The 25,625-nt window shown below is 31.6% G+C and overlaps 1 protein-coding gene across 12 annotated transcripts in view; it reads left to right on the forward strand.

Moving 5' to 3' along the window:
• LOC118194583 (inositol polyphosphate-5-phosphatase A-like) overlaps positions 1-25,625 on the forward strand; it is a 162,289-nt gene that overhangs the window by 25,647 nt on the left and 111,017 nt on the right. For all 12 annotated transcript variants that reach the window (XM_085807462.1, XM_085807463.1, XM_085807470.1 and 9 more), the window contains 2 exons: positions 15,677-15,718; positions 24,346-24,446. In XM_085807462.1, the coding sequence (XP_085663588.1) occupies positions 15,677-15,718; positions 24,346-24,446 (143 nt within the window). The remainder of the gene's footprint in view (positions 1-15,676; positions 15,719-24,345; positions 24,447-25,625) is intronic.

Consider the following 25,625-nt stretch of genomic DNA (forward strand, 5'->3'; position numbering starts at 1 on the left):
TTAATAACACTAACTCAGAGCAAAACTGACTGTTAATTTTCTGAATCTTGGCATTTTTAATTATCAAGAAGTCAGATTAACTTTCATTCAATTAAGCTAATTAAATGGAGCAGTAACATCTCGAAAAGGCTGTAGAAAATGCTATTTATAATCAGTTAGTTTGTATCAATAATATTTGCACATAAATTGAGCAATAGCAACAGGAAATTTTATTACTTTCACAAATAGTGGGCAATAATCAAATTCCTAATTATTTTTTAAGAAACTTCTGAAAAAAAGCTGGCTTCCTCTACAGACTATGAATATTCTTTTACATAATAAAGCCAATTTTTAAACCGCAAGGAAGAATGAGGTGAATGGGTAAGAAAGTATTTTTAGTGTTGTCTATAATAACCTTGCTCAACAACCTTTCTACATTCTTTTCAACAGTCATTTAGAAGTAGCTACTGCTTGATAAATTTTAATTAATTCTTGGCCTTTTTTTGTAATTGTATTTTTGTATTTAGATGCCAATTTTTAACACTGTTATAATTTCAGATTGTTTATATTTCAGTAGGCACTTACTACTCACAATTGCTTATTGTTTTCTTGTGAGAAGTTTTGTTTTTGGCCAGTTTTATACATGTGATCCAACAGATATTTTCTGACGCTTTGAATTTTTATTTTGAATGTTGTTTGTACTATTGTATTTACATTTTTTTGGCAGGCTGTGTATGTAGGGGTAGCGTTTTTAAAATTTTATAGGTACAAATAATTTTAAAATAATAAATTTTGAAGCCTATGCTAATTTGGGATGAACATAAACATATCTGGTGGACTAGGTCTGGTAATTGTATCAGTGTTAAGCTCACCTACATCCTGACGATGTTCAGGTCTAACATTGATGAAACATTCGTATTAATTTTTAATTTTCATGTATTTTCTGCTGTTTGAATTTTTAGATCTAAAAATTAATATTCATTCAGATGTCAGTCTCGGCTATTGACTGTTCTCATTCACCTGCTAAATTTGCATCTATTTATGCATTTTTTATTTATTATATTTTTATTTATTATGATGTATTTTTATTTATTATGATGTAGTTTTATTTATTACTTAAAAAATTATGGCTTTTGTTTACAATTTATTTGAAAACAAATTTGCCTATTTGTTTATAATTTAACTTTTCAAAAATTTATATATATATACATATGAAAGTAAAGGAAAGACATATTAATATTTAAAAAAAAATATTGTGTGCAGAGCTGCTGTAGGATTAAAAGTAGGAAATAAGTAAAAATGAACCTGCTAACTCTAGCAGAATTTCATGGCATTTAACTTATAGGATGACAAAACTTGAAATGCAGTCAGTTTGTCATTCCTTGTCTTCCTGTTTATCTTCATAATTTTTGTTTGCAATTTTTCCTTTTGTCTTGAATTAGGAATTTGTTTGTGTTTGCAATTTGATCCTTTTGCTTTGAATTAGGGAGAATTGTAGAATTAAATATTGTAACATTCAGCTAGGCTTACTGGTGCTCACTTTTCTTGGGGCATATACAAATACACATACGGTTGCCTGAAAAAGTGCAATAGTATGTAACAAAAAGCCATGAACTCCAAATGTTTAATACAGATAATATTTTATATAAAAAAGAAATAATTGCTGCTTAATTTGACATGTGTAATGTAAAGAAGTCAGTACATTGCCACTGTAAGTGGTGGTAACTGCCGTTCTGTATCCCAGTACAGAAGGGAAATTATATTCATTATGTATTTGAGGTATCAGTACTCAGTAGTTTCAGTATGTTATCAGATGTCATCTGCTGTAGCTAAGATTGGTCTGTGCTGTGCTAGTTATTGTGCTATCATGACCAGATGCATTTATTAGGTGATACATCTAGTGAATGTATGGCCTGAGAAAGAATTAGCAACTGGCTGCTACACTTCAGATATGTAATGGTGGTTATCTGGTGCTGTGACAATGGGAAACCAGTGGCATCTCATACCACAATGCCAGATGATGGATTGGTACTCTGATATGTGATGTGGAACTCACTCTGCCTATCCCTGTTCTACTGTTGGATGGCATCATAGTGCTGCAGAGGGGATTCATATGAAAGTTTTATCTGCCATTGATCCCATCATATGCAATAGTCTACGGTCTCATTGCAGTTTCAGAGACCTATGATATGCATTCTGAATAAATGGTACCTGACAAAAATTTCCCAGTGGTATGTCAGTGTTCAATTGTATGTGCAGTAACTGGTTGCTTTGCAGTGCATTGTGTTTCTAATATTCGAGTTGCGGCAGTACTGTCCAGTAATTAACTATGCATATAGTATGTCCATTATCATGGTCTTTCATATGATTCAGCTGTTGTGATTTTTCACTTCATTGAGTCTATTTTTCCTCATGTTTGCATCATTATGCAAATAGTCCGTTTTAATTCAAATGTTAGTTTCTCAAAAGGTAGTTTTTCAGTTTCAATATGCCATAGATTTCTAGCCATTAAAGTTGGAAATCTTTTTTAAGGCAGCCATATTTCTTAACAGGAAATTTATGAACTAGTTTAAGCTGCCTGTGCACAGGAACAATTAAAAAAAATACGAAACTTAACAGTAGCTCTTTGTTCTACCCATGCACAGTGATACCAAGGAGTATTTCTGAGGTACATGAATGGCATATATGTGTACTGCTATTAATTTATTATCTTTCATGATTATTTGCATATCATGCAATTTTAAGTTGATCTGTTGTAGCCTTACTATTATTGCAATTTTGATTGCTAGTTCTCTGTACATAAAATGCTTATTTTGGAGTTAAAATTATGTAAGTTACAAGTTAAAAACATTAGTTCATAATGTTCATAAATTTCAGATTGGAATGCAGAACTTAGTGTGTGTCATGCAAATGGCTTTGTGGAAATTTTTTTTGAGCTGTTGTTAATTGTGTGAGATTTGATGTAGTGAAGCTTTGCAGTTTCATAGGCCATAGTACTTTTAGAATTTGGATTTAATAACACTGTAATTTTAAAATGACCATACCTGGAAATAATAGTTTATAAATTTAGCATAGATTGAAAAGAGCAAAAAATATTTGTAGTTAGATATGTGAAATTTCTTATATTGTTCTGCAATTCTAAATAATTTTTTCTGTCTGAGATTGAAGGAAATACATATATTTACTTGATGATTTAAAAGATAGAATAAATAATTATTTGATTAATGATAATCATGGAAAATAGGCATTACTGTATGTATGGGATAACAAGAAATTTGAATCAGTAATTAGTTGAACATATTAGAATGCTAGAAAGTAACCATTTTTGGGCGCTTAAGAGATGACACATAGGAGACTAAACTGCCAGACAGACATTGAATTGCATACATTGTGTAGTAAGTAATATTGTTACTGTAGTATTTAAGTTGAAATGGATGATTGATTTTATACATATAATTTTAGAATTTCAGTCTTTTAACTTTTCTTGATTTCTGTGATCAGATCTTTTGCTGTCTTAAAGATGATTCCTTAAATTTCTTTAAAATGTTGTTTAATGTTTAATAAACATTCTAAAGCTCTTTTACTGATAAATACTTCTAATACAATATTTTTCCCCTTTTTGTTCTGATAAGTATAAAAAATTTGTTATTGAGTTTCGTAATATTTGTTTATATATTTTTAGAGACTTTTTTGTGTGAATGTGTGATTACAGCCAAAGGCCCCACCTCGAATGGCGGGCACTTGCCTTATCAACATTGGCCACTTCTAAGGCCAGAAGTGGTGGCCATTTTATTATAGAGGCTCCTATTAGGTGGCCACCATTGCCTCCTACGAGGGGATAGACAATTTACATCCATGCCGTCTCCGGCATTCGAACCCGAGCTCTTTAATATCGCAGTTGACTCACATACCCAGTACACTGCCTGGGCAGCTACTACAGCCAAAGTATGAAAGTTTTTAAAATTAAGTTTTAAATCAACATCTGTAAAAGTCAGCCTATAGTGTGAATTTTTTTATGCAGTGCAGTTTATGAGTTTTGACTTTTCCGTCCTTATTTTATTTCATGAATTCAACGTCCTTATATAATGACTTAATGAGTTTTGCATATTTCCATCTATTTAGTGCTATTAATACAGATCAGTGACAGTGTGGAAAAAAACCATGGGGCATTGATAATAGTTTGGTTTTTGATTTGGTTTTATGTGTTATCTAAAATTCACTTTGTTCTGGAAAAAACTAGGTTGCTATGTTGTTTTCGTGGCTATCCATAGGTGAAGCATAAATACAAGCCAGTGTTCCTTAAAAAAAATCTTCCATAATGACTTTCTTCCTTTTTTTTGACAGGTAGATAGTCTTTCACATGCTTTGTCATAGCTGCAAGGTTGTAACATATATTTGTCCCTATTTTTTAGTGTTTTTAAAATAATTTATTTCTAAATTTTGTATTACATGTAAAGAATTCTGTGTATATTTTGGTCAGTGATTTTCGTCCACTTTTCTTATTGTTGAAATGTACCTTGTTTGTAGAATTCATGACACTGACCCAATTGATTAATGTAATTAATTTTTTGGTGATTGCTTCCTTCCCCCCTTTTTCTATTTTCTCCCCTTTTCCCTAAAATCTGCTCCATGTGTTTTGTAAAGAAACTTAAATCTGGTAATTTTAAACCATTAAAAGCATTTTGCAGAGCTGTATACAGATAGTACTATGAAAGCTAAAGATCTGTGTTGTATGGTGGGTGAACTAAAACATCAGTATAACAATTTTTGCCAAGTCTCCATACAAATATGTAGTTTGTCTATGTCATGGTGGAACTCAAGTACCTATTCTGTTGGCAATAACTGACCTCTTCCACTCAGAGACTTTGTTCAGTTTTTCTGATTATAAGCAGTGTTTAATGGAGTAAAAATTTAGCTGGAGAGCAACTTGTATTATATGACTTCTTTCTCAGATGTCATTTCTCCCTTCTGCGTCGTCTAGATTTGCTGAAATACTAATTAATGATTTGCATATCCCAACTTCTTTCTTTCGTGTGATTTTGACGTTTGTCAGATCATTCCTTCCTTGTGTTGTAATTTTAAGGGCCAGCAAGTGTAGTACAAAAATAATGAGCTTTCAGTCTTTCATATATGACTCAAAACCATAATGGTCACCATTCTCACTAGTTATCAAATCGAGCTGCTATTAATCATCTGATTTTATCCACATCTGTGGTGACAGGCCATACAGTGCAAAATGTATCTGACATAAAAATTTCTTTTATTTATCTCCATAACCATTTTCTGTTTGTTAAATCATCTGCAGCACCAGCCCTACACATGATGCAAGGTAACAAGGAACTTTTTCATAATAAAGAAGGGTAGTAAGAAAAATGTCTGTTATTTGTATTACTATAAGGCATATTAATCACAATAAAACAGCTGGGTCTAAGTTTTAAAATGAGGAATTTTATCCGCTTTTTTAAGTGTATAATGGTTAAGGGAAGCAATGTTATACCACCACATGGAAAAATGAGATAAATATATGTTACTACCCCATTAATTATCCATATACAATGAATGTACATTGGCATTTGCTTAAAAATTATTTTCATGTTATAGCATTTCAAAATGCATAAAACATTCCTGACCATGCTTTGATGAAAATATACATGTATATGCATTCTATGTTTATTTCTTGAACAAAACATTAATTAGTTGATGACAATCAGTAAAAATTCAGCTACAAGAGTAGATATGGTAAAAATCAATATGATTTATGTTACCTTGCAGGTATTATTTATTTTGAAGACAGTATTGAATTTATTAAATGCTTACTATACCATATGAAGTGGATGTTTTTCTTATTTTAAAAAACTCATTTTATACCTTTTTTAAAAAATAGTTTTTACATATTTGTTGTATCTTTGTAACAAAAAAATTACCAATTTGTGCTTTTGTAGATTATATATCAATAAAAACTTGTCAATTTCATATCAGTAGGAGCCTTTGTGTGTGCTGTGTCTATCTTTGTAATAAAAAAAGTGTTGGTAGTTACGCTTTTGTAAAATAGTTATCGATTAGAATTGTCAATTTCATATTGGTAGGAGCCTTAGTGTATGCTCTTAAAAGTGTCATTTTAAAATGTATCTTCATGGCAAAGAGTAAAATGAGCTTTATAATCTGTCTAATTGTGAGCATTTATCTGATGTATGCTAAGTTTGTCAACATATTGTTGAATACCTTATAGTTAGCAATTGTGTATTATCTGTAATAGATCCATGACATCATTTCAGTTTTCAAAATTTTGTAAAAATTTGTGTGAAGAGTAGATAAATTTGGGTTTTATTCAAGATACTTGCTTGCTTTATCAGCATTAGCACAGAATCTGTCTTGGGGTGATCACTAAGTATGAAAGAAACAAATATAATCTTTCATTCTACAAATTCTAAACGATTTTGATTTGATAGTCTGTACATAATATGCATATGTGAAGCCCATTTCCTGGTTTTGAATTAGTGTAGCTTTTAAAAATATTCTGTAGATAGATTATCATAACTGTTATAAGAGACATGGTGAATTTTCTTTACTGATAATTCATAATTCTTCATGATTAATTTATGAGCCAATTTTTTCTTTAACAATGAATTTAACATTCAAGCACAAACTGCATATTGTTTGTCAAAATGTTTTTTTGCAACTTTCTGTTACAGTAATCCCTGTGATCCTTCATGCCATCCTATCACTTTTATGATGGCATAATAAATAAGTAAAAAAAGTAATTTAAAAAAGTTTACATGATTTTATAATCTGCACCCATTGTTAATACAGTGAATGACAAATAATAATAAAATTATCCTTTTCACATTTGACTAATTTCTATGACAAGGTAATTTTTAATTTAATTTTTAAGTACCGTATATACCCATGTATAAGTTGACAATGTTAAGAAAAAAAAATCAAACTTTGAAGTAGGGGGTCGACTTATACGCAAAACAAGATCCGCCACCACTGATCGATGACACATTGGCAAACTTGATTATTAAATATATCGTTCATACAGGGAAAAAAAATTATTTATTCTTTCCATTTTATTTATTAGTTTTTTATTAAATATGTTTGCGCAGCATTTGAGAGCATTTCCAGCAGGTGTTCATGTTTACTCCCAGAAAAATGGTTGAATCGACAACACCCTAATGACTGATTTGTTTCAAAATCTATGGTGTAAAAAACCATGTGCACTTTTAAGGAAACCTTCCCTTTTGATTTGGGATATGTTTCGACTGCATCATGCTTATCATGTGCTAAAATGGAAAGAAACAAAAACTTGCTAGAGTGCGAGTGTAATTTTATCAAGTACATCGGCATGTTGTTTTATCAGCGGTGGCAAATTTATTTTTCTCAAAAGTCGGCGGGATCGACTTATACGCAAGTATGTAGAGTACCTGTTCTTAATCATGAGTATTAAGCTATTATTGCTACTACCAAATATTATACAAATAGGCTATCTGATGTGATCTGAAAAGGATTTCCTGTTTTTAGGTATGCTCTGTAGTGTGACTTATATATCTGTATAATAAGTATCCTATGATTTTGTTTTGCTTTTGTTTCCCAGATTAATTTTACGCTATCTGGTCACACTAAAGTGCACTATCTGGCCACAGGTATTGGAATATCTACCAGTGGAAAATTTTGGTTGTAATATCAGTGGCAGTATCAGGATCAAAGCTGACCATTTTTTATCCAAGTGTGGTATCTGCGAGTCTTTAAATTCTGCTTCCAGCACCTCCCTAAATTCTATAATTTTTACTATGCATGAATTCTGGCAGTGTTTCTTCTAAATTCTAAAAAAAATTACCATATGTAGATTTGCTACAAGCTGCTTTTCTAAATTTAAAAAATCTGCTTACAGTGTGACTGCACTGGTTGCATTGCCCATGGAAGCATGACTTTTAATGTAAATAACAGCGGTCGACTTAAGTAACATAAATCAAAATCTTGTACTATAAAAGTAATATGTGTGAAAAATCTGTGCATCACATTATCAATAAATTTCCAGTCATCAGTCAGTTCAGAATATTCTTCGGTTGTTAACCATGCCAATGTTGGTAAAGTCAAAGTAAAGAGGAAATTGGGTTTGGTAATGTGAGTCACATATAAGTATTGAAAGTGCTGCACCTTCCTGTATAACAGTATGCAAAATTTCATTATGTTGTGGTCCTCTTACGGCAAGAATGAGCTGGTTTTTGGTGTCTGCGAGGCAGATTATAAATATTCAGGTTTATCCAGATATTTTCAATTAACCTGTGCTATTTGAGCTGTGGAAACTGTCTGAAATAGTTCTGTTATCAATGTGAGAGTGCTATTCAAAAATAATGATCTGTTACTGCATATTTCCTGGGACATAGCTATGGAGGAGCCTATCTTAACTTCAACCAAATTAAATATTTGTGTAATAAGTTAGAACCAGAGTAGGTGCAACCTGTGTGGTTGCACTGGGGGGGAGGAGCAACATTTTTAGAATTCTGAGAAGCATCAAGTAGCAAAATTTTTAGAATTTAGGGGAGACAATGGGAAGCAGAGTGGCAAAATTTATAGAATTTATGGAGGACTGCACTTGCACATAGAGACTGCACTTGGGTAGCAAAATGCCTACCACAAGCTGTGGTTAGAACAACCATCATAAATTTTTTTTATTCACACAAAATGAGTGCCTAAGTTATCAGCTAATGTGAAATTTAAGTTGTAACCTTCTAGAAATTTGTTGATTCTTTTTCATTGCACAGAGGCTGTGATGGTAAAATATAGACTGACAGTTTATTAAATGGATGAAATTTTTCATTAAATGCTTGGTATATTAGGTATCTCAGTAATTTTGCCAAGATGGTTTGCTTGAAATCTCTGAAAAATCTTGCTTATGAGTAAGCGTTACAATATGTAGGTTGCTAGATTGTGCTTTGACTTAGAATTAAACTTTTGCCTTCTTTATTTGGAAATCAGAAGTACGAACATCATGAACTTGCAGTAGTTGATCATTCTTTAATTAGATTCTTTTTTTTTTTTTTTTTTTTAAGCCCAAAAGGACTATTAATTTTGTTTTGCCATTTTGCATTGGTTCACTATAAACAGCATTTCACTTTTCAAATTGTTGCCACCAAATATTAGAGCTCTGTATTATAAATAAGGAAATTAAATAATGAAGAATCTGCATAAATGTATGTATGTGTCTCGCAATGAAAAAACAATGGTACCTAGAGGCATCAAATTTTAAATAATTTAGTCCACTCGAATATGGGCGTCTGGAAGTCCGCATTTGGAATTAGTTTTACCATCTATTTCCTATTTTGTAAAACTTAAAATGAATTTCTGATTAACAAAATCAATGATTTCGAAGCAAGCAATGGCAACACTGTACGGGGAGGAGGGGGGGGGAAGTTTTTATCTCCAGTGTGCGAGACTGTGTATCGGAAATTCTAAAGCTATGCTCTTTTTTTTAATTATTTTGTGATATAGCTGTTGAATTTAATTTTACAGGTTAAGGGCGAAGAAAATGATATTTAATAAAGGTAACACACAAAACATTAAAAAAAAAAGTTCCTTTGGGCATAATATAAAATGATTATTTCTTAGTAGTGCTTTCAGATTTTACATATATGTATATATATATATATATATATATATTTATTAAATGGGTGGCTTTGCAATCCCTTCCTAATATTGGGTTGGATATATTTCCATCTGTATGCAGTACTGATGGAGGCCAGCTCTTCAAGTATTTTATTTTACCTGAGCACTTTGACAAGAAATTGCTGTAACCAGGGATTTACTCTTAAGTCTGTAAATGTATAGGGAAATAATATGATTGTAAAGCTATGGAATTAATGGCCAGATTCCTTTTTTGATAATGGATTATACTCGGGAGTTATATCCCATTGTAAGACAAAGATGCTTCAAATTATAAAAAAAAAATATTGAAGATTTATATTTTATTTATATTTTTCCCATTTAATACACATATGCATACAATGGGGGGGGGAGTATTAATTCAAAAATTCATCTTTCGTTTATACCTGTAAAGGCAGAATTTTTACTTACATGCTTCAGTGCTGCAATCTCATTGCTTGCTTGCTTTAAATACTGATGTTTAACTAATTAGTGTTTGTTGAAAATAAAGAATAGCTTTAGACATTTCAGATGCATCTGTACATAAATTGATCACCTTGATTTCTGAATGCATATTACATGTGGCAAATTCTTACTTAGCAAATATATACTGTGTTGTTTGATACTTATATCTCCCACGGAGTGACTACCCAATGGCTGAACGATTAAGGCTGCTGAAATATTCCCAATTTGGGCCAGGTCTGATTTTTTATTATGGCTGACTGCACAAGTTTTTCATGGTTTTCTTTATGAGATTAACTGAAATATAAGCCAGTGATTTCAGAATGTCCTTTACAAAGAAATGCCTCCTTTAGGCATTTAGCAGTCATATGTTTCTCACAGCTGAGTAAACATTTACAAACCACTGAGGTATTTCAAACTTCTTTGTCAGTCTGAGTTTCTTTTAATGTTTATGTGAATGACACCCTGAAAATTGAAAAAAATCATCAGTTAATGTGACTAAATGAGACAACTGTAAGCTAAAAATATCAAGCAAAAGCTTTCAGATACATGGAACTATTCACTCATAAGCTGGATACTGTAAGTACCTCAAAGGAGTCTTCAGTCCAAATCTGAGAAACGCCCAGTACTTCTATAGTTACTGTTCAGAAAGTTTGTTGTTTAAAAGATAAACTTTTTTCTTGCAGTCACTTGAAAATAATTTTATCGAGTGGTAACAAGTTCTTTGCTTCTAGAAGGTCATGTTGCTTCTCATATTTAGTTATGTATGTTTGGTGTGGACTTTTGTCTTTCAAACCAAATTTTCGCACTAAATGGATTTAAGATCATACAACATTATATATATATATTATATAATTACAAAAAATATTTTAAATATATATAAAATAACAAATAATTAAAAGCTTTGACTTCAAGTATATGAGACTAGGACCTGACAAATGGCTCATTGTTAAACAGGAGTGTTTTTCTACTATTAACTAAACAGTATCTCATCAGTATTAATTCTTCCAATTCCCTTTGGTCATATGCTCTGTTATTTATTTCATGTAAGGGGAAAAAGTGCTGGTCAGATAGCTAATAAAAATTATACAGCACATTGTAAAATTTGTAGAAGCCACTGCAATAATATATTGAAACAGTACAAAGTCTGTAATCCGGACTCGTCAGGACTTTGGTGATACCGGATTAGGGGTTTTTCCGGATTATAGATCATCAAATTAAATCTGGTAAGATGGCATGCAGAAATTATACAATTAAAAATATGAAACCGTAATTTATGAAAAAAAGAGCAATTATGATCTAAAGGGTACCAAAATTTACAAAAAAAAAAAGCTCAATATTTATTTGTTTAACTTTATTAAACATTTCTTTCAATGTAAGTTGTTTAAGTTGCTTCGTTTTTTTGTGCTAATACTTTCTCTTTAATTCTATAAACAGACATAATTTCTTGTTCAGTTACACTGTTCAAATCCTGTAATTGCTGTGTTGAGAATACCGACTAACTTGTCAATCGAAATTTTTTTAATTTTCAATAACCTCTCTGTCCCTTTCTTCACTATCGGAAGCAGTATTTTCTGGATCTAGAACCATACTACAGATTTCGCCATCCATTAATTGATTGATGATTGGGACATTGTCGTCACAGTGAAAAACTTCTGTTACATCATCTTCATTTATTACTGCTTCTCCCCATTTCTTTACAAAATCCAATAACTGGAACATTTCACCTTTAGTTTGCGATGTCCGAAAACTTCAAATTCGCTGCTATCATTTTCATCATCCTCACCATGAAATATGGTAGCTGGCTATAAATTATGCTAAGCATTTTTTTAATGTATCTGGAGATGCATCCTTCCAACGTGCATGAGCATACGCTGTCACCTTTTTTCACTATCGGAAGCACACATGGGTAAGCATATGGTATCGGAAGCACACATCGCACATACATAGCGGGCGCGCGCATTAAATGTGCATGCGTAAGTTTGTGGCTTTGAGGTCCGGATTCTAGATCATTCCAGATAATGGATGTTCGGATTACGGACTTTGTACTGTATAACATATTGTATCATCTGGAAAATTGAGCAGTTTTTCAAATTGAAGTGCGTTTTCTTTTAATTATTTTATTTCTGCAGATAAAGAGTGAACTTTATCGAAGGAGATGTTTAAATATGGTCTTTTCTGCTCACTTTCTGTAATTCTTTCTTGCAATGGCATAGCTTTTGTTCAAATGGCTGTTTTTGATTACACAGTTTGAAAATGGTTTGAGAAGTTTAAATACAGAAATTTTGCCCGTGCAAGTAATGCCCTATACAATAATGTTACATGATAGTAACATCAAGAAGGAAGTTGCATCCCAAAAAAGAAATGCTTTGTGTGTGTGTGGGGGGGGACTACAAAGAATTGTATACCATGAATTGTTGCTGTTGAAGCGGACAATAAATTCAGAAAAATATGGTTTCCAAATGGCAGTTTTAAAAGCAGGAATCGAAGCAAATCAGATAAATGTCAATAAATAAATCAAATCAAATTTAAAAAAAAAAAAAGACTTGCTATGTCTGGGGTGTTTTGTATTAGGCCACATATTCACTAGACCTTGCCCCTTGGATTTTCATCACTTCAGGTCATTTCAAAATCCTATGAATGGCGTGGAGTTAATTTTTTTTGAGACTGTCAGACCGCACTTTGATGCTGTCTTTATGAATAAATCTAATGACATTTTTAAAAAGGGAATTTCCCAGCTGCCAGGGAGATGGCAAAATGGTCCTTATGTGATTCAATGAAATTTTATGTTTTTATACTGATTCATTTGCATTTTATATTTAAAAAAAAAAAAAAAAAAAAAAAAAAACTGTGAAACTTTTGCAGAGATCCAAAACTTCAAGAGAACAGAATATGTTTGCTTGAATTTTGGCACGTGATTTTCTTTTGAAACTAAAAGAAGCTAATTTCCCCCTCCCCCTTTTTCTTTTCTTTTTACCCTTTTTTTTTAATGGCTCATCACTGAAAAGGAAGAGTTTTTACTATATTGTAATATTATCTGTAAATAACAGTTGTGGTTAATCGAAGCTTGGATATCAAACAAATGAGTTTTTTTTTATGGACAATTTTGTAAGCAGGCTGAAGGCCCTGCCATGGGCTGTTTTCCAATGTCTGTGAAAATCTATCTGGCAAGATTTTACAAATGTTTAGTTTATCCTTATGGATATGTTATGTTGATGACATGTTTGTTCTTTATGACAAGCTTACTGATGACCTGACAGATTTTCTTCTTGAAGTGTATACTTTATATGAAAACATGCAATTTACTTTTAAAGTTGAACTAGAATATTCTTTTTCTTTCTTTGATGTATTAGTTATGAAACCTAATAACCAATTTCATACAAGTGTTTTTCACAAACTGTTTGCTGTTTTTATGCCCCTCTCCCTATTTGATTAGCTCATCCATATAAACAAAAATGCAACCTTTTACACTTCTGTCCATTGTGAAAATCATTTATGCCATTCTGACTAATGACTAACTGCTGCCATCCTGGCTAATGAACTTAACATTCTGCAAGCTGTTCCTCTTTTTATCATCAACGATATTGCACATAAGAAACTTTCTAGGTCTTTGTCATCTTTTATATCCTGTCTTCAAAATAAAGTCACTTCATTTATTTTTGTCTGTATGCTTTAACTCAAGTCTTTACTTTTAACTAGTTTAAACAGTTCTTTTTGAGTAAAACCTGTAAATAAAATCAAATTTCTGGATTTTCATTCATGGGTCCTTTGTTAGATTCCTTGTGAATAATGTTTTACACATGTAGGTAAAATAACTTTTGCTTCATTTCTTTTCTTTATATGTTTACTAATTAATTAAAAGCTGCATCATTTGCATGAGTCTTCAGTGTATAGCTTCTTCATGTTTTCTTTGCATACTCAATGCATATAAGGCTATAAATTTGACAGTGTCAAAAGAGAAAAAAATGGGTAACTTTTATGCAAAATTTACTGCATTATGAATATCGCATAGACCACTTTCATTGATTTGCCTGAATTTTCAAAACTTTCATCCTCATTGTAACTTTTTTGTTTGCTTTGCACATTTCATACACTGTATGTAAAATAATGGGTAGGAATTATTTTGTACTGAATTGTGTTGCATTTCAAGGATTAACATGCATTGAAAATTATTAAAAAAATAACATGCATGTACTTTAACATGTTGTAGTTTTAACTGCATGGGATTGTAAAAGATATCCAGATTAGTAACTAACTTTTAATGTGTAGTTTGTATTTCAAACATAGTAAAAACAACACATACAAAATTAAAAAGAAATGTAAAAAACCTAATCAACTAACCTATCTAGTAGTAATGCTACTTAGTTAGTTGTGTTGAACTAAGTTTGTGTTCTTTAAATGCAAATAAAATTTATAGCTTTTTGCACTGATAGTTCAAATTTTATGATTTAATATAGCATAGAAGTAAAAGATGTAAATTCACAGAATAATTTCTGATGAAATGAAAGCTTCTCATGTTCTGATTTTAATATCAAGCCTTAATAATTAAGTGAGGAAAATACTTTTCTTAATATCTGTCGTATAATATTTTCTGTGCATTTACTATTTGTACATTACGTTTATTTTTCTCAGTTTTGTCCGTACTTCTAATCATGTTCAATTGGGTAATTGGTACTATTTTATAATTTCAGCCACTATAAAACTATCTAATATAGTCTTAATTAATCTTTTTGTGGATTTTTTTTTTTCTTATCTGTCAAAAACTGCACGAGTTTTTAAGAAAAACAGAAGAACTTTTTAATGGATTGGAATTACTTTAATTATATTGTAAGAGATTATCATTGTGATTAAAATAATTTAATAATCATTATGTTCTTTGCACTCTGTATTGCACCTTTTACTTGCTTGTCTTGTAGTGTGATAAAATAAGTCCACTGTTTGATAATATTTCTTATCGATAAATATATGTTTCAATATATATGTGTAGTTATTTACTTGGCTAATTTTTGCAATAAATTAATGTCTTTGATGTACATTCATTTCATTGTGCTACAGTTCATTTTGTGATTTAAAAAAATCATTAAAAAATGCTTGAAAGGAATTCTTTAAAACTATATCTGTGCATAATTATTTATGTATTGTGTTTTGGCAGTTTACTTTTGGTTTGTGTTTTATGATTTTTTTGGGGTGCTATGTTTTGTGTACTTAAAATCATGAATGCTAAATCGTCCATGTTCCATGGTTGACCAGCCAACCATCTGTTGGAACATGAATTTTATTTTTAGTAATACAGAGCCAGTTTCAGCTTGTATTGTTTAATTTTTTTGTGTATTGTATTTTATTTATTATTTTAAATATTCTTTGTTATATCGGTAATAACATGCATATCAGCTTAGTGTATTAAAGACAATTTTACAGAGGGTTATCATAAGCTAAACAGTTAAAAGATTAATAGTTTGTATCTTTTTTTAGCTTTTGTTCTTTTTGACTACTTTAGAAACTTTAGAGATTATAATTGTTTATGAATTTCTTAATGTATTAAGTAAAAAAAAAAAAAAAAAAGGATTTTATAATATGTTTATATTTTTTACAGCCACAAGAACTGTTGAAAATTTGGCTCAGGGAGTTTTTACTGGTAAGGGCTATGAATTTTTTTATCTTCTTTCTGAAGTTTTAGAATTTCATTATTTCAATCAGAAAATTGTATAATAATATTGATTTCTGGATTTGGAGACATTAAATGGTCTGGTCTTCCCTACTGAATGGCCCAAGTCTAAAATGTACATTATTTGACCATATTTTTTTCTGCTAAAATATGCTAATTCATAAAATTTTCCTGATTGAAGTTTCTGTATTGCAGCATGTTTTGTGAAACTTTCATAAGTACTTTCTGATTATCTGCACCTTCTACCAAAAATCCACTAAAGAAAATTTATGAGGCAATATGCATACTATAAAAAAGTATTTATGGTAACTGACGATGTTGTCTGAAAATATTTATTTGGCAACTCGGGCATGTGAGTAGATGTGTGATTGAGTACACAAGGATTTGCAGTTTTGTCAGTGTTTACTTTTCTGATTAGTATATTTTCCATTGAGTACATTTGTTTTTATTGTGATAATTCACAATGAAACTGTGGACTTTGCTCTTTTATTTTTATTACATTGGTGTATTTCTTTGGAGTGTATGTTGAAGTTGCAACAGTTCTTGGTCAGCTGTGATCATGGTTGATACACAGTGCTGAAGTTATGTGCAATGCCGAGTTTGTGTTTAATCTCTGTTTTTTTGTAAATGGAAAACAGATCACTGTGTACGTGGGGAGAGCATTCTTCTGTGGGGAAAAAAAAAGAATGTAAAATAATAAGCATTATTGGAATGGATGCATCATTGGAATAAATGTAAAAATGCACAAATACTTCTGCTGTAAGTGGGCAATGAATTCACAAATGCTCTTCAAAGTCGACAGCAAGTTTGCGATTTCAGTATGGGTGTGGATTATCATAAAGTATTTTTCATATAACACAGCAAGACTGTATTAATTGTAATGGAAACCACCTTTGTATTGTAATTTTTAGGAGATGGATATATCTGAATAAATTGTAGCAAACTGTCTTGTGTCTAACAATACTTGTGTTTCCGCCTCAATTGTTAGGAAATCTGTTTATAAAGCATAGCATCTCATCTTACAGGAAATAAATTTTTCTTCCAAGTATGTTTACTAATAATTTTTTTCAATAATTTCATTCATAGATGATTTATAAGTTCTTAATAATGTGTATATTTTGAAGCTTTTTTTTAGGTAGAGGTTTTGGTTGATCTTAATATAACTATCAAATCAAAAATAAAAGGGTGAGGAGGGGGATTATATCATTTTTAAATACTGAGAATTTGTTTTGGTGTTGTGTTCTTGGTAGATGCAGCTAAATCCTTACTTACAGTTATAAAATTTTTTCATTTTAAATATGAATATAATAAAAGTGCAAGCTAAAAATTTTGCGGGAAACATGGTTTTGCTCTTGAATATGGACTTCGCCCACTGCATCAGTCTGTAGTGATATCTGCCATGTGACTTCTGACAGCCCAATAAAATTTAGTCTCGGTAAATATGTCAGAATTAAAAGTCATAAAATCAAGTGCAGTGCTATGTGTCTAATGAAGAAAGTGCATGGTTTCACCTGACAGACAAAGAGGACAGACATCATAAGCAACTATACCAATGTGGTGCAAGTGTTTAATATAGAAAGTGATGTCCTATTGAGAGTCGGAAATTTGCTGTAGAAACTGCATGGGATAGGTGAAAATACAAAAGTATTCCACACTTTATCAGTTGAAAGGAGTTTATATATATATATTTTTAAGATTTGGTCCACTTTCCTCTTTACTTCAGAACTAAATTGATGGTTGGATAGAGGAAAATGCGGTTGTAGTAGCCTACAGCCATTTTTAGCCAAAAGATCAGCCTTTTTGTTTCCAGGTGCCCCACAGTGGCTGGAGATCCATTAAAAGCAAGCTCCTAGCCAGAGACAGTTGCTTTGGATACATTTATCTTAGTCTCTTCAACAAGAAAGTAATCACAAGGTGTACAGGAGACAGTTGCTATAATTGCAGCCCGGGAGTCAACAAATATAACTGCCATGCTAAAATTAGTATCAAGTACAAGAAGAATTAAAATTGCTCTTCCCAAGGCAAAAAAAATCTCTGCATCAAAGTTAGATGCATTAAGACCTACAGCATAGGATTCTTCAAAATATTCTTCACAATACAACCTAGCACCAGTATTTTCCTCACATGCAGAACCATCAGTATAAATGTGGATCTATTCAGAGCTAGGGTAATTTGTAGCTATAATCTCTAAGGAAAAAGCTTTAAAAGCATTAGGAACTGCATCACATTTCTGTTCAAGCATACTGTCACGAGTCCTATTAAGTTTAACATTTCCTGTTTCTTATTATTTAATAGTTTATTTTGTAATTGTGTTGATGTTTGAATCTGGCAGCCAGTTTTGGTTTTGAATGTTGTGATCGGAAAATTCCTTTTCTAAGCAGTTAAGTTACGTTACTGAGATATTGAATGTTTTTTATAATTAGGATGTATGGATCATTTGATCATTATACTAAACTCTACATGTAAAATATTCACATTAATATGTATGTGTTTGTAAAGTGAAATAAATTTAATATTAAATGAAGTTGGATCTCGAGTCCAAACAAAAGTGGCATCCAGTGACTAGGACCATTGTACTCTGCATTAAGTAGCGAACCAGAAGCCTTTGGATTTATGAATTGAAGATTACTTTATTGGAGGTAAACCATACAATTTATGAATTTATTTAACTTTTGATTGCTTCTGAGTTACTTTATACTAAGTTTTGTTCACATAGAGTATTTATGTTCAATCTGATATAGTACGTTTAAGAAAGGTAAAATGACTAAAGATTCAGAACAAATAGAAACTGAGGCTAAATTAAAAGTTGATGAAGTGAAATTTGAAATTGAGTTATGAGCAGAAAGAACTAATTTACAGCGTCTCTTTACTGTGGTGGCGAATATGTTTGTGGATATTCATCGTAAGACTGATATCGAAAGAGACATTCATGTTCAGTTTGGCAAAGTTGTCGAGAAGTCAGAGCATTTATTTAAAGTAGATGAAGAAGTTAAAAATTTAATTAGTTTTACAGATGTAGAATATGATGCAATGGAATCTTACAGAGACAAATTTATTGAAATAAGAGTTATGTATGATAAGAATTATAATCAACATACCGAAGGTAAATCTGTAATTTCTAATAAGCTTGCATCTGATAATTTAAAACTTCCTAAATTACGTCTTAAGAAGTATGATCTTATACCTAGATCATGGGTTGTATTTTGGGGTCAGTTTTCTCGAGTTCATGAAGATGAAAATTTACGAGAAGATAAATTTCAGTATCTGCTTTCTTCCTTGAAACCAAAGAGTAAAGCACGCGATATCGCTGAAAGTTATCCACCTTCTAAAGGTAACTACATGAAAGTTATTGACCATTTCATGTTCTGATTTGGCAGAAAGGACTTATTGATTGAAGTTTACATTCGAGATCTTTTGTCATTAGTAAATAACAAATCATTCATCAAGTTAGCTGATTTATACGATAAGCTTGGTTCATGTTTACAAGCGTTAGAAACATTTCGTGTAACATCAAATTATGCAGCAGTGCTGTATCCTGTTGTGAAATCACGTCTTCTGACGGAAGTTTTAAAAGACTTGGAATAGATTTAGACTCAACAGAGAAGTTGAAGAAGGAGAGCCAGTCCTTGCAAAGGAAAGGGTTCTGGAAAATTTGATGTCTTTCCTACATCATGAAGTAGAGAGGGAAGAACATCATGTTTTATCAGAAAATGCTTTTGGAAGTGGTGCTAAACAAAAAGAATTACATGCACCATTTCAACAAGATGAACCTACTGCTGCTACTTTAATTTCGAACACATCTGCAAGGAAAGCTAGTTGTATATTCTGCGACCATCCTCATCCAGGTTAGGATTGTAAAGAATTATCAACAGTGAGTTACAATGACAGAAAATCCCAAGTTTTGTGAGAGAAATGCTGCTTTGTTTGCCTTAAGCTTGGTCATATGGCAAGAAAGTGTCACAGTAGTGTGAAATGTTTGATTTTTGCACGGAGGCATTACGCGTTACTTTGCCCAGATTTACGTAAAGATATTAAATCCTCATCAAAGGACAAAGTAGCAGATGAAAAGCAAAATTCTACAGAGACTCTATTGACAAATCTTCCTTCAGAGCGTGAACTATATTTGAAAACAGTTACAATCAGATTGCGGCACAGGGGCAAGGAAATAGGTGTTCGAGCATTAATGGATGGATCACATCGTTACTATATTGAGAAGAGCATAGCTGCTGAGTAAATCTGTCTCCTTCCGGAAAGGAAGTATTCTCTCAAGGACTGTTTGGTGGAGGAATTTCTCCAGCTGCTGAGCATAATAGATATACAGTAACTATTGAAAGCTTAGATCGAAAGTATTCTATTTTAGTATCTCTGCATGATCAACAGAAAATTTGTTTAACTCTTTAACTGTCGAGTTATTTTGATGATTTGGGTACACAAATTGTCAAATTTTTTTATTGGAAAAATCAAATGTTTAGTACAAAATAAAATATACTTAAGTAGTTAAAAATTGATATTTTGAAGTACATAGGTAAAATTTTTAAAGTTTCGTAGCCACTGCATATTTGCTTGAGGCGGCTGCTACTCAATATGGCAGTTGTAAAGTTCGCTTTTAGCGGAGCATTATTTTCTAAAAATGAAACAAATTATTTTCTAAAAACAAATAAAAAAAAATAGAAGTGAATACCTATTCGAAGTTCAGTAATTCAGTCTTGTGTGGTACAACTGGAAACATTTTTCCAAGCACAAACCAACTCCACATTCACTACACCAGAATAATGTTTCCTTCCTTATCTTTTTCCCGTTTTTATCCTTTCTCGAACAACACACTTTGCACTGTCTTGTAGGCTCATGTTTCACAGGAGTAGGAGGAATATAGGAAATAAAATGTCGTTCAGTAAGACGGGCAGGGTTATCTATTGTAGGTGGTCTGCCAACATTCTTTTGTCCAGAAGCTGCATCATCATATTTATGTAAAAGCTCTTCTACAACTTGGATTCGAAATTCTAAAAATGTAATACCTTTCCCAACTACATTTTTATAGAGTAAATATGACTTCCAAAGTATCTTGTCTAGTAAATGTAAAAATATCTTTTTATAATATTTTTATAACGTTTTCGGATTGTTGGATGAAAGGATATTTCCTAATCACAGCGATCTACACCACCCATATTTAGACTGTAGTCAGAAACAATCTTAGTCTTGAGTATATCGCCATTTTTTTATTTTTTGAGGCTGACCATGGAAGTATCATGAATACTGCTCATCAGACACACATCCTTCATCTTCGGTTGAAGAATCTAAATCATCTATATAACGTTTCAAAGAACTGGATGCCATTTTACAACAAAAAGATCCTGTGCACTTTGAACCAAAGAACTTATAACCTCTAACCTTTGAAATCTTCAGTAAAGTGCTGTTATCTATTGAATTGAGCGCACATTAACTTTTCCCGAGATACAGTCGGGTTTGACAAAGAAATGAAGCCGAAATAAACGTCTCCCGATATATATTCGGGTATAACAATACGATGCACTAAAAAAAAATTACCCCGAGTAACACTCGGGCATGACATTTTCGAACACCAATGATCTCGGGCATGACAGTTAAAAGGTTAATGCTACCCAGAATACGTGATGAAATATTGCTTGTTGAGCTTGTGTTTCGAGGGATAAAACTGACAGAGGTTGGCAGAGATATGCCACCTATATGAGTTCCTCTAGGAGCTGATGTACTTGGAAGCATTTTGATTGGAAGAACTGAGGTATTTACATCTGGAGTTTCACCTGTAGAGACTTTACTAGGTCGACAGTTTTAGGACTACACAAGAAAATGCAAGTGATTAATGTGGTTAGGTTAAATCTTCAAAATTTTGAGTTGCCGAAGATATGTGATTTAGAAGTTTTAGGGATTACAGATCCCGTAGAAAGAACAAATAAGATCCTTCTTGAATAAGAAACTTTGATCCATTTCAAGAAAAACTTAAGGGTATGTGAAGATAGACGTTATGAAGTAGCTTTGCCGTGGCTAACTGATTCTGCTCTTTATGATAAGTACGATATAGCTGGACGCGACTTCGCACGATAACAAAACGCTTGTTAAACGAAAATAACTTCGAAGCCTATGATGCTGTATTCCAACAGTGGAAATAAGAAGGCATCATAGAAACTGTTTAAGCTTAGTCATTATCTCCCTCATAAGCCTGTTATCAAGCCATCCCGCAGTTCTACGAAAGTTCACCCAATGTTCGATGCTTCTTTCAAGTGACCTGGATATGCTTCTTTAAATGAGTGTTTGAGTGTTGGACCGAGTCTGATACATCAGATTATTCCCATGCTGGGAATCGAACCCGGGCCGCCTGGGTGAAATGCTTGGGTCTTGTGATAACAAAATTCGGGAAGATGTAAAGTTAATTCCAAGCGGTCGTCGAGTAGTGCCTGTTAAGCGGATGGACTTAATGAACTGCTATTGACTTTTCCCTTAGACTTTGATAATTATAATGTCATTTGTATGTTTATTGTTCTGTAATGTTATATTCACACATTTTAGTTCAATTTATGTCATTTGTTAAAGTTTATGTCTATTATATATGTATACATTTTCACTGCTTCAATATGCATTGCTTTTAAGGCAAACTTGTCTGCAATTCAAAGGGGGAAGGAGGTTGTGACTCCTGTTAAGTTTAGCGTTTCCTGTTTATTATTATTTAATAGTTTGTTTTGTAATTTTGTTTGATGTTTGAATCTAGCAACTAGTTTTGTTTTTGAATGTTGTGATTGGAAAATTCCTGTTCTAAGCAGTTCTAAGTTCTAAGTAAGCAGCAGTTAAGTTATGGTACTGAAATACTGAATGTTTTTCATCATTAAGATGTACGGATCATTTGATCATTATACTAAACTCTACATGTGAATAGTCGCATTAATATGTATGTGTTTATAAAGTGAAATAAATTTGATATTAAACAAAGTTGGATCTCGAGTCAAAATACATACCGATGGCAAGATTATAAGTAGGAGCTCTAATAGTAGGAAGAGAGAGGCCAAACTGGAAAGGGTGGAGTAAAGTAGGCATGTAGGCATGATGTTATATAATGTACAGAGTTCCTCAACAAAAGTGATAAATGATTTGTAGGTTTTCATTTGGTGGGTGGGTGGGAGAGTACTTGTTCCAATGTTTCAAATTCGATCTTTCATACTTATCATGGAGTTTTAAAGCCTGCTTTTCTCTTCTAAACTTTAAAGACTCAGTGTCAGTTTGAATCTCCATGGCAGCAATTGGAATGGAACCAGCTGCACCAGTAATAATCCTGAGTGCCTTATTTTGCATCAAGTTAATATCTTCTTGACAGGTTCTGGAGGCAGTGGCTTGCAAGTTCACTCCCCGTACTCCAAAACAGGCCTGATGTAAGTTTTATATGTGATCAGAAGGTTATCAGCCGATGAACCCCAAGTGATGCCAGACAATCTTTTTAAAAGTTTGAGTCTGTTATCTCCCCTGTTAACCATATGGACATGGAAAAACATACTACATGGAAGATACTTTGAGATTTTGATGAAATGGCATATAAAAAAAGTGATGTATTATCCAATTCATTAGAAAAGCTTAAAAAAGCTTGAATTGTATTATTATTATTTTATTATTGGCAAATTCTGGATTTTCTCAAATTTCTCTTGATGATATATGAAACAATGCTAGAATATTAAATCTATCCTTGCAATCTGTCAAATTTTGCTGCGTCTCCTTTTCCCTTTCGTAGTAATGAGTTTTAAGTACAGAAAACTTTTAAAAATTGGTTGAAAGCACATATATATATATATATATATTGTTCTTAATTCTATATTGTGCCTAGAAATCATGGAATGATATTTTTAACAAAATTCATCAAGCATTTATAAATTAGATGTATAAAAATAAATGAACTGTTTTAAGGCTGAATATTAAGTGCCTGAAAATGAATAATTTGGAGAAATGAGTAATTTGGAATAGGAAAAGTAATGAAAATATTCATGTTTGCCCAGCCAAAGATTTAATTTTATATGTCAAAAACACAATGCCTAAAATAATAGCTTATGTTTTAGAAGAAAACAAATTGCGCTTTTAAGTCGAATAACAATTATGAAAAAAAATCCACTAGTGAAATGAGAAACATTAGGAGTGAGATATATTAAATATTTATATTTCTGTCTCTGAATGAAATTATTATATTATTGATGTAATGCACACAGAATTATGATACATTTGAGATTATACATGTTTGAGTGCGGTTAAAATAGCTCTAATTTTAATCAAAATGAAATCGTCAACTGTTTTAAAACAAAGGAGAGGGGAATGTAATACCAAAAAAAAAGTACTTCATTTGCAAGATTAAATTTTGAAGGTGAATTAAAATATTTCTGTAGCATTCAACTTTCAAAGTCATCTTTCATTTAATTGTATATGAGACTTACTTGATCCCAGGGGCAAATTCAATAGTATTTAGTTTTTGTTCAGTGTTATATTTTCCCCTTTTGAGTAAAAAAGAATTCGAGGCTAATACTATTTCCTTCTGTTGCATGCATGGAAAGTGAATGTTATACATGCTGATTCAAAGTGAAATTTTTCAGGTGGTTAAGCGTTATCAACCAAAATTTATAGCCTTGCATTGCCAAGAGGTTGGAGGTAAAAATACTAAAGAATCTATGGGGCATGTTGAAGAATTCATAAGGTAAATTAATGTGTTCTTAATTTATTGTATATATTTAATTTTGCAGGTATAGAATTAGATTGTTTCGTTGCTAATATAATAGGTTAATAATATAAATAGGTTTTTAAAATTAAAGGATTGACAAATTATGCTTGATAAATGAACACTTAATACTCACATGTATACAAACACATACGCAAATGTAAACAAGGTCCAGAAAAGTGATTACGCAGCCTTTATTTTCACAACTGTTTATCATGGATATCTACTTCCAGTTACAAAGAGGTTTTAAATGACATGAATATTCATGCTTTAGCATTTTTTTGTTCAAAAAATTGAATTTTGCAAATGATACAAAATGTATTTTTTATGCAGTTCCCTGGGGCCTGTAATTCTTACATTCAGGAAATTTATATCCCGGTTATAAAAAATAAAGCACAAGCTTAACTTCCATTTTGAAATTAAATATTAACAAGAATTGTCTAATATTTAATTTCAAAATTTGGGATTTTTGGCATCATCGTCAATTCGTCTATTAATAAATATATTTGAATAATTTGAGGTGATTTTTTTTTCTTCGGAATGTCATTGAATGGTATTCTTTTGTGGTTTACTAAAGAGTAACCTACTTTAATTTTCAATTTTGATCCATATGTTATGCTGAATAAATTATCTAATTAATTGATAAGCTTTCAAATGCTGAGAGGGTCTCATTAAGTATGAAGTGTTATTATTTTAGAATCATAATATAATATTCATACAAAGAAAGTCATTAAACTAGAAATATTTTTCATTTTTAAATTATTCAAACAGTGTTATGAGTTGGCTGTTTGCCAATACTGAAGTCTTCCAGTGTTTTCTAGTACAGGCGTTCTGTAAGATTCTTTGAATAAAATTTCATTTTTGAAAAACATTATGTTGAATAAGAATAATACGTATAACAATTTGCATAGAGTTCTTATCACTTAATCTGTTGGGTCATCTAAAATTTTCTGCTGTTTTCTGATAAATACAAATAAAACTGAGCAGAAACACAGGAAACCTACATTGAACTTTTTTTAGCATAATTTTATTCTGAGTTTTTGTCCCTATAATTTTTGTTTTGGTTCTGTGACATTTTTCAAGCATGTGGAAAATTTACATTTTAAAAAGTCATTAGGCTCATTCGTAAAGAAGTTATTGACATGTTGTTAAATAATC

Source organism: Stegodyphus dumicola, chromosome X1 (genome assembly GCF_044657685.1).
Source record: "Stegodyphus dumicola isolate Sdum_Otavi_A_Nest chromosome X1, ASM4465768v1".
Lineage (NCBI taxonomy): Eukaryota > Metazoa > Arthropoda > Arachnida > Araneae > Eresidae > Stegodyphus > Stegodyphus dumicola.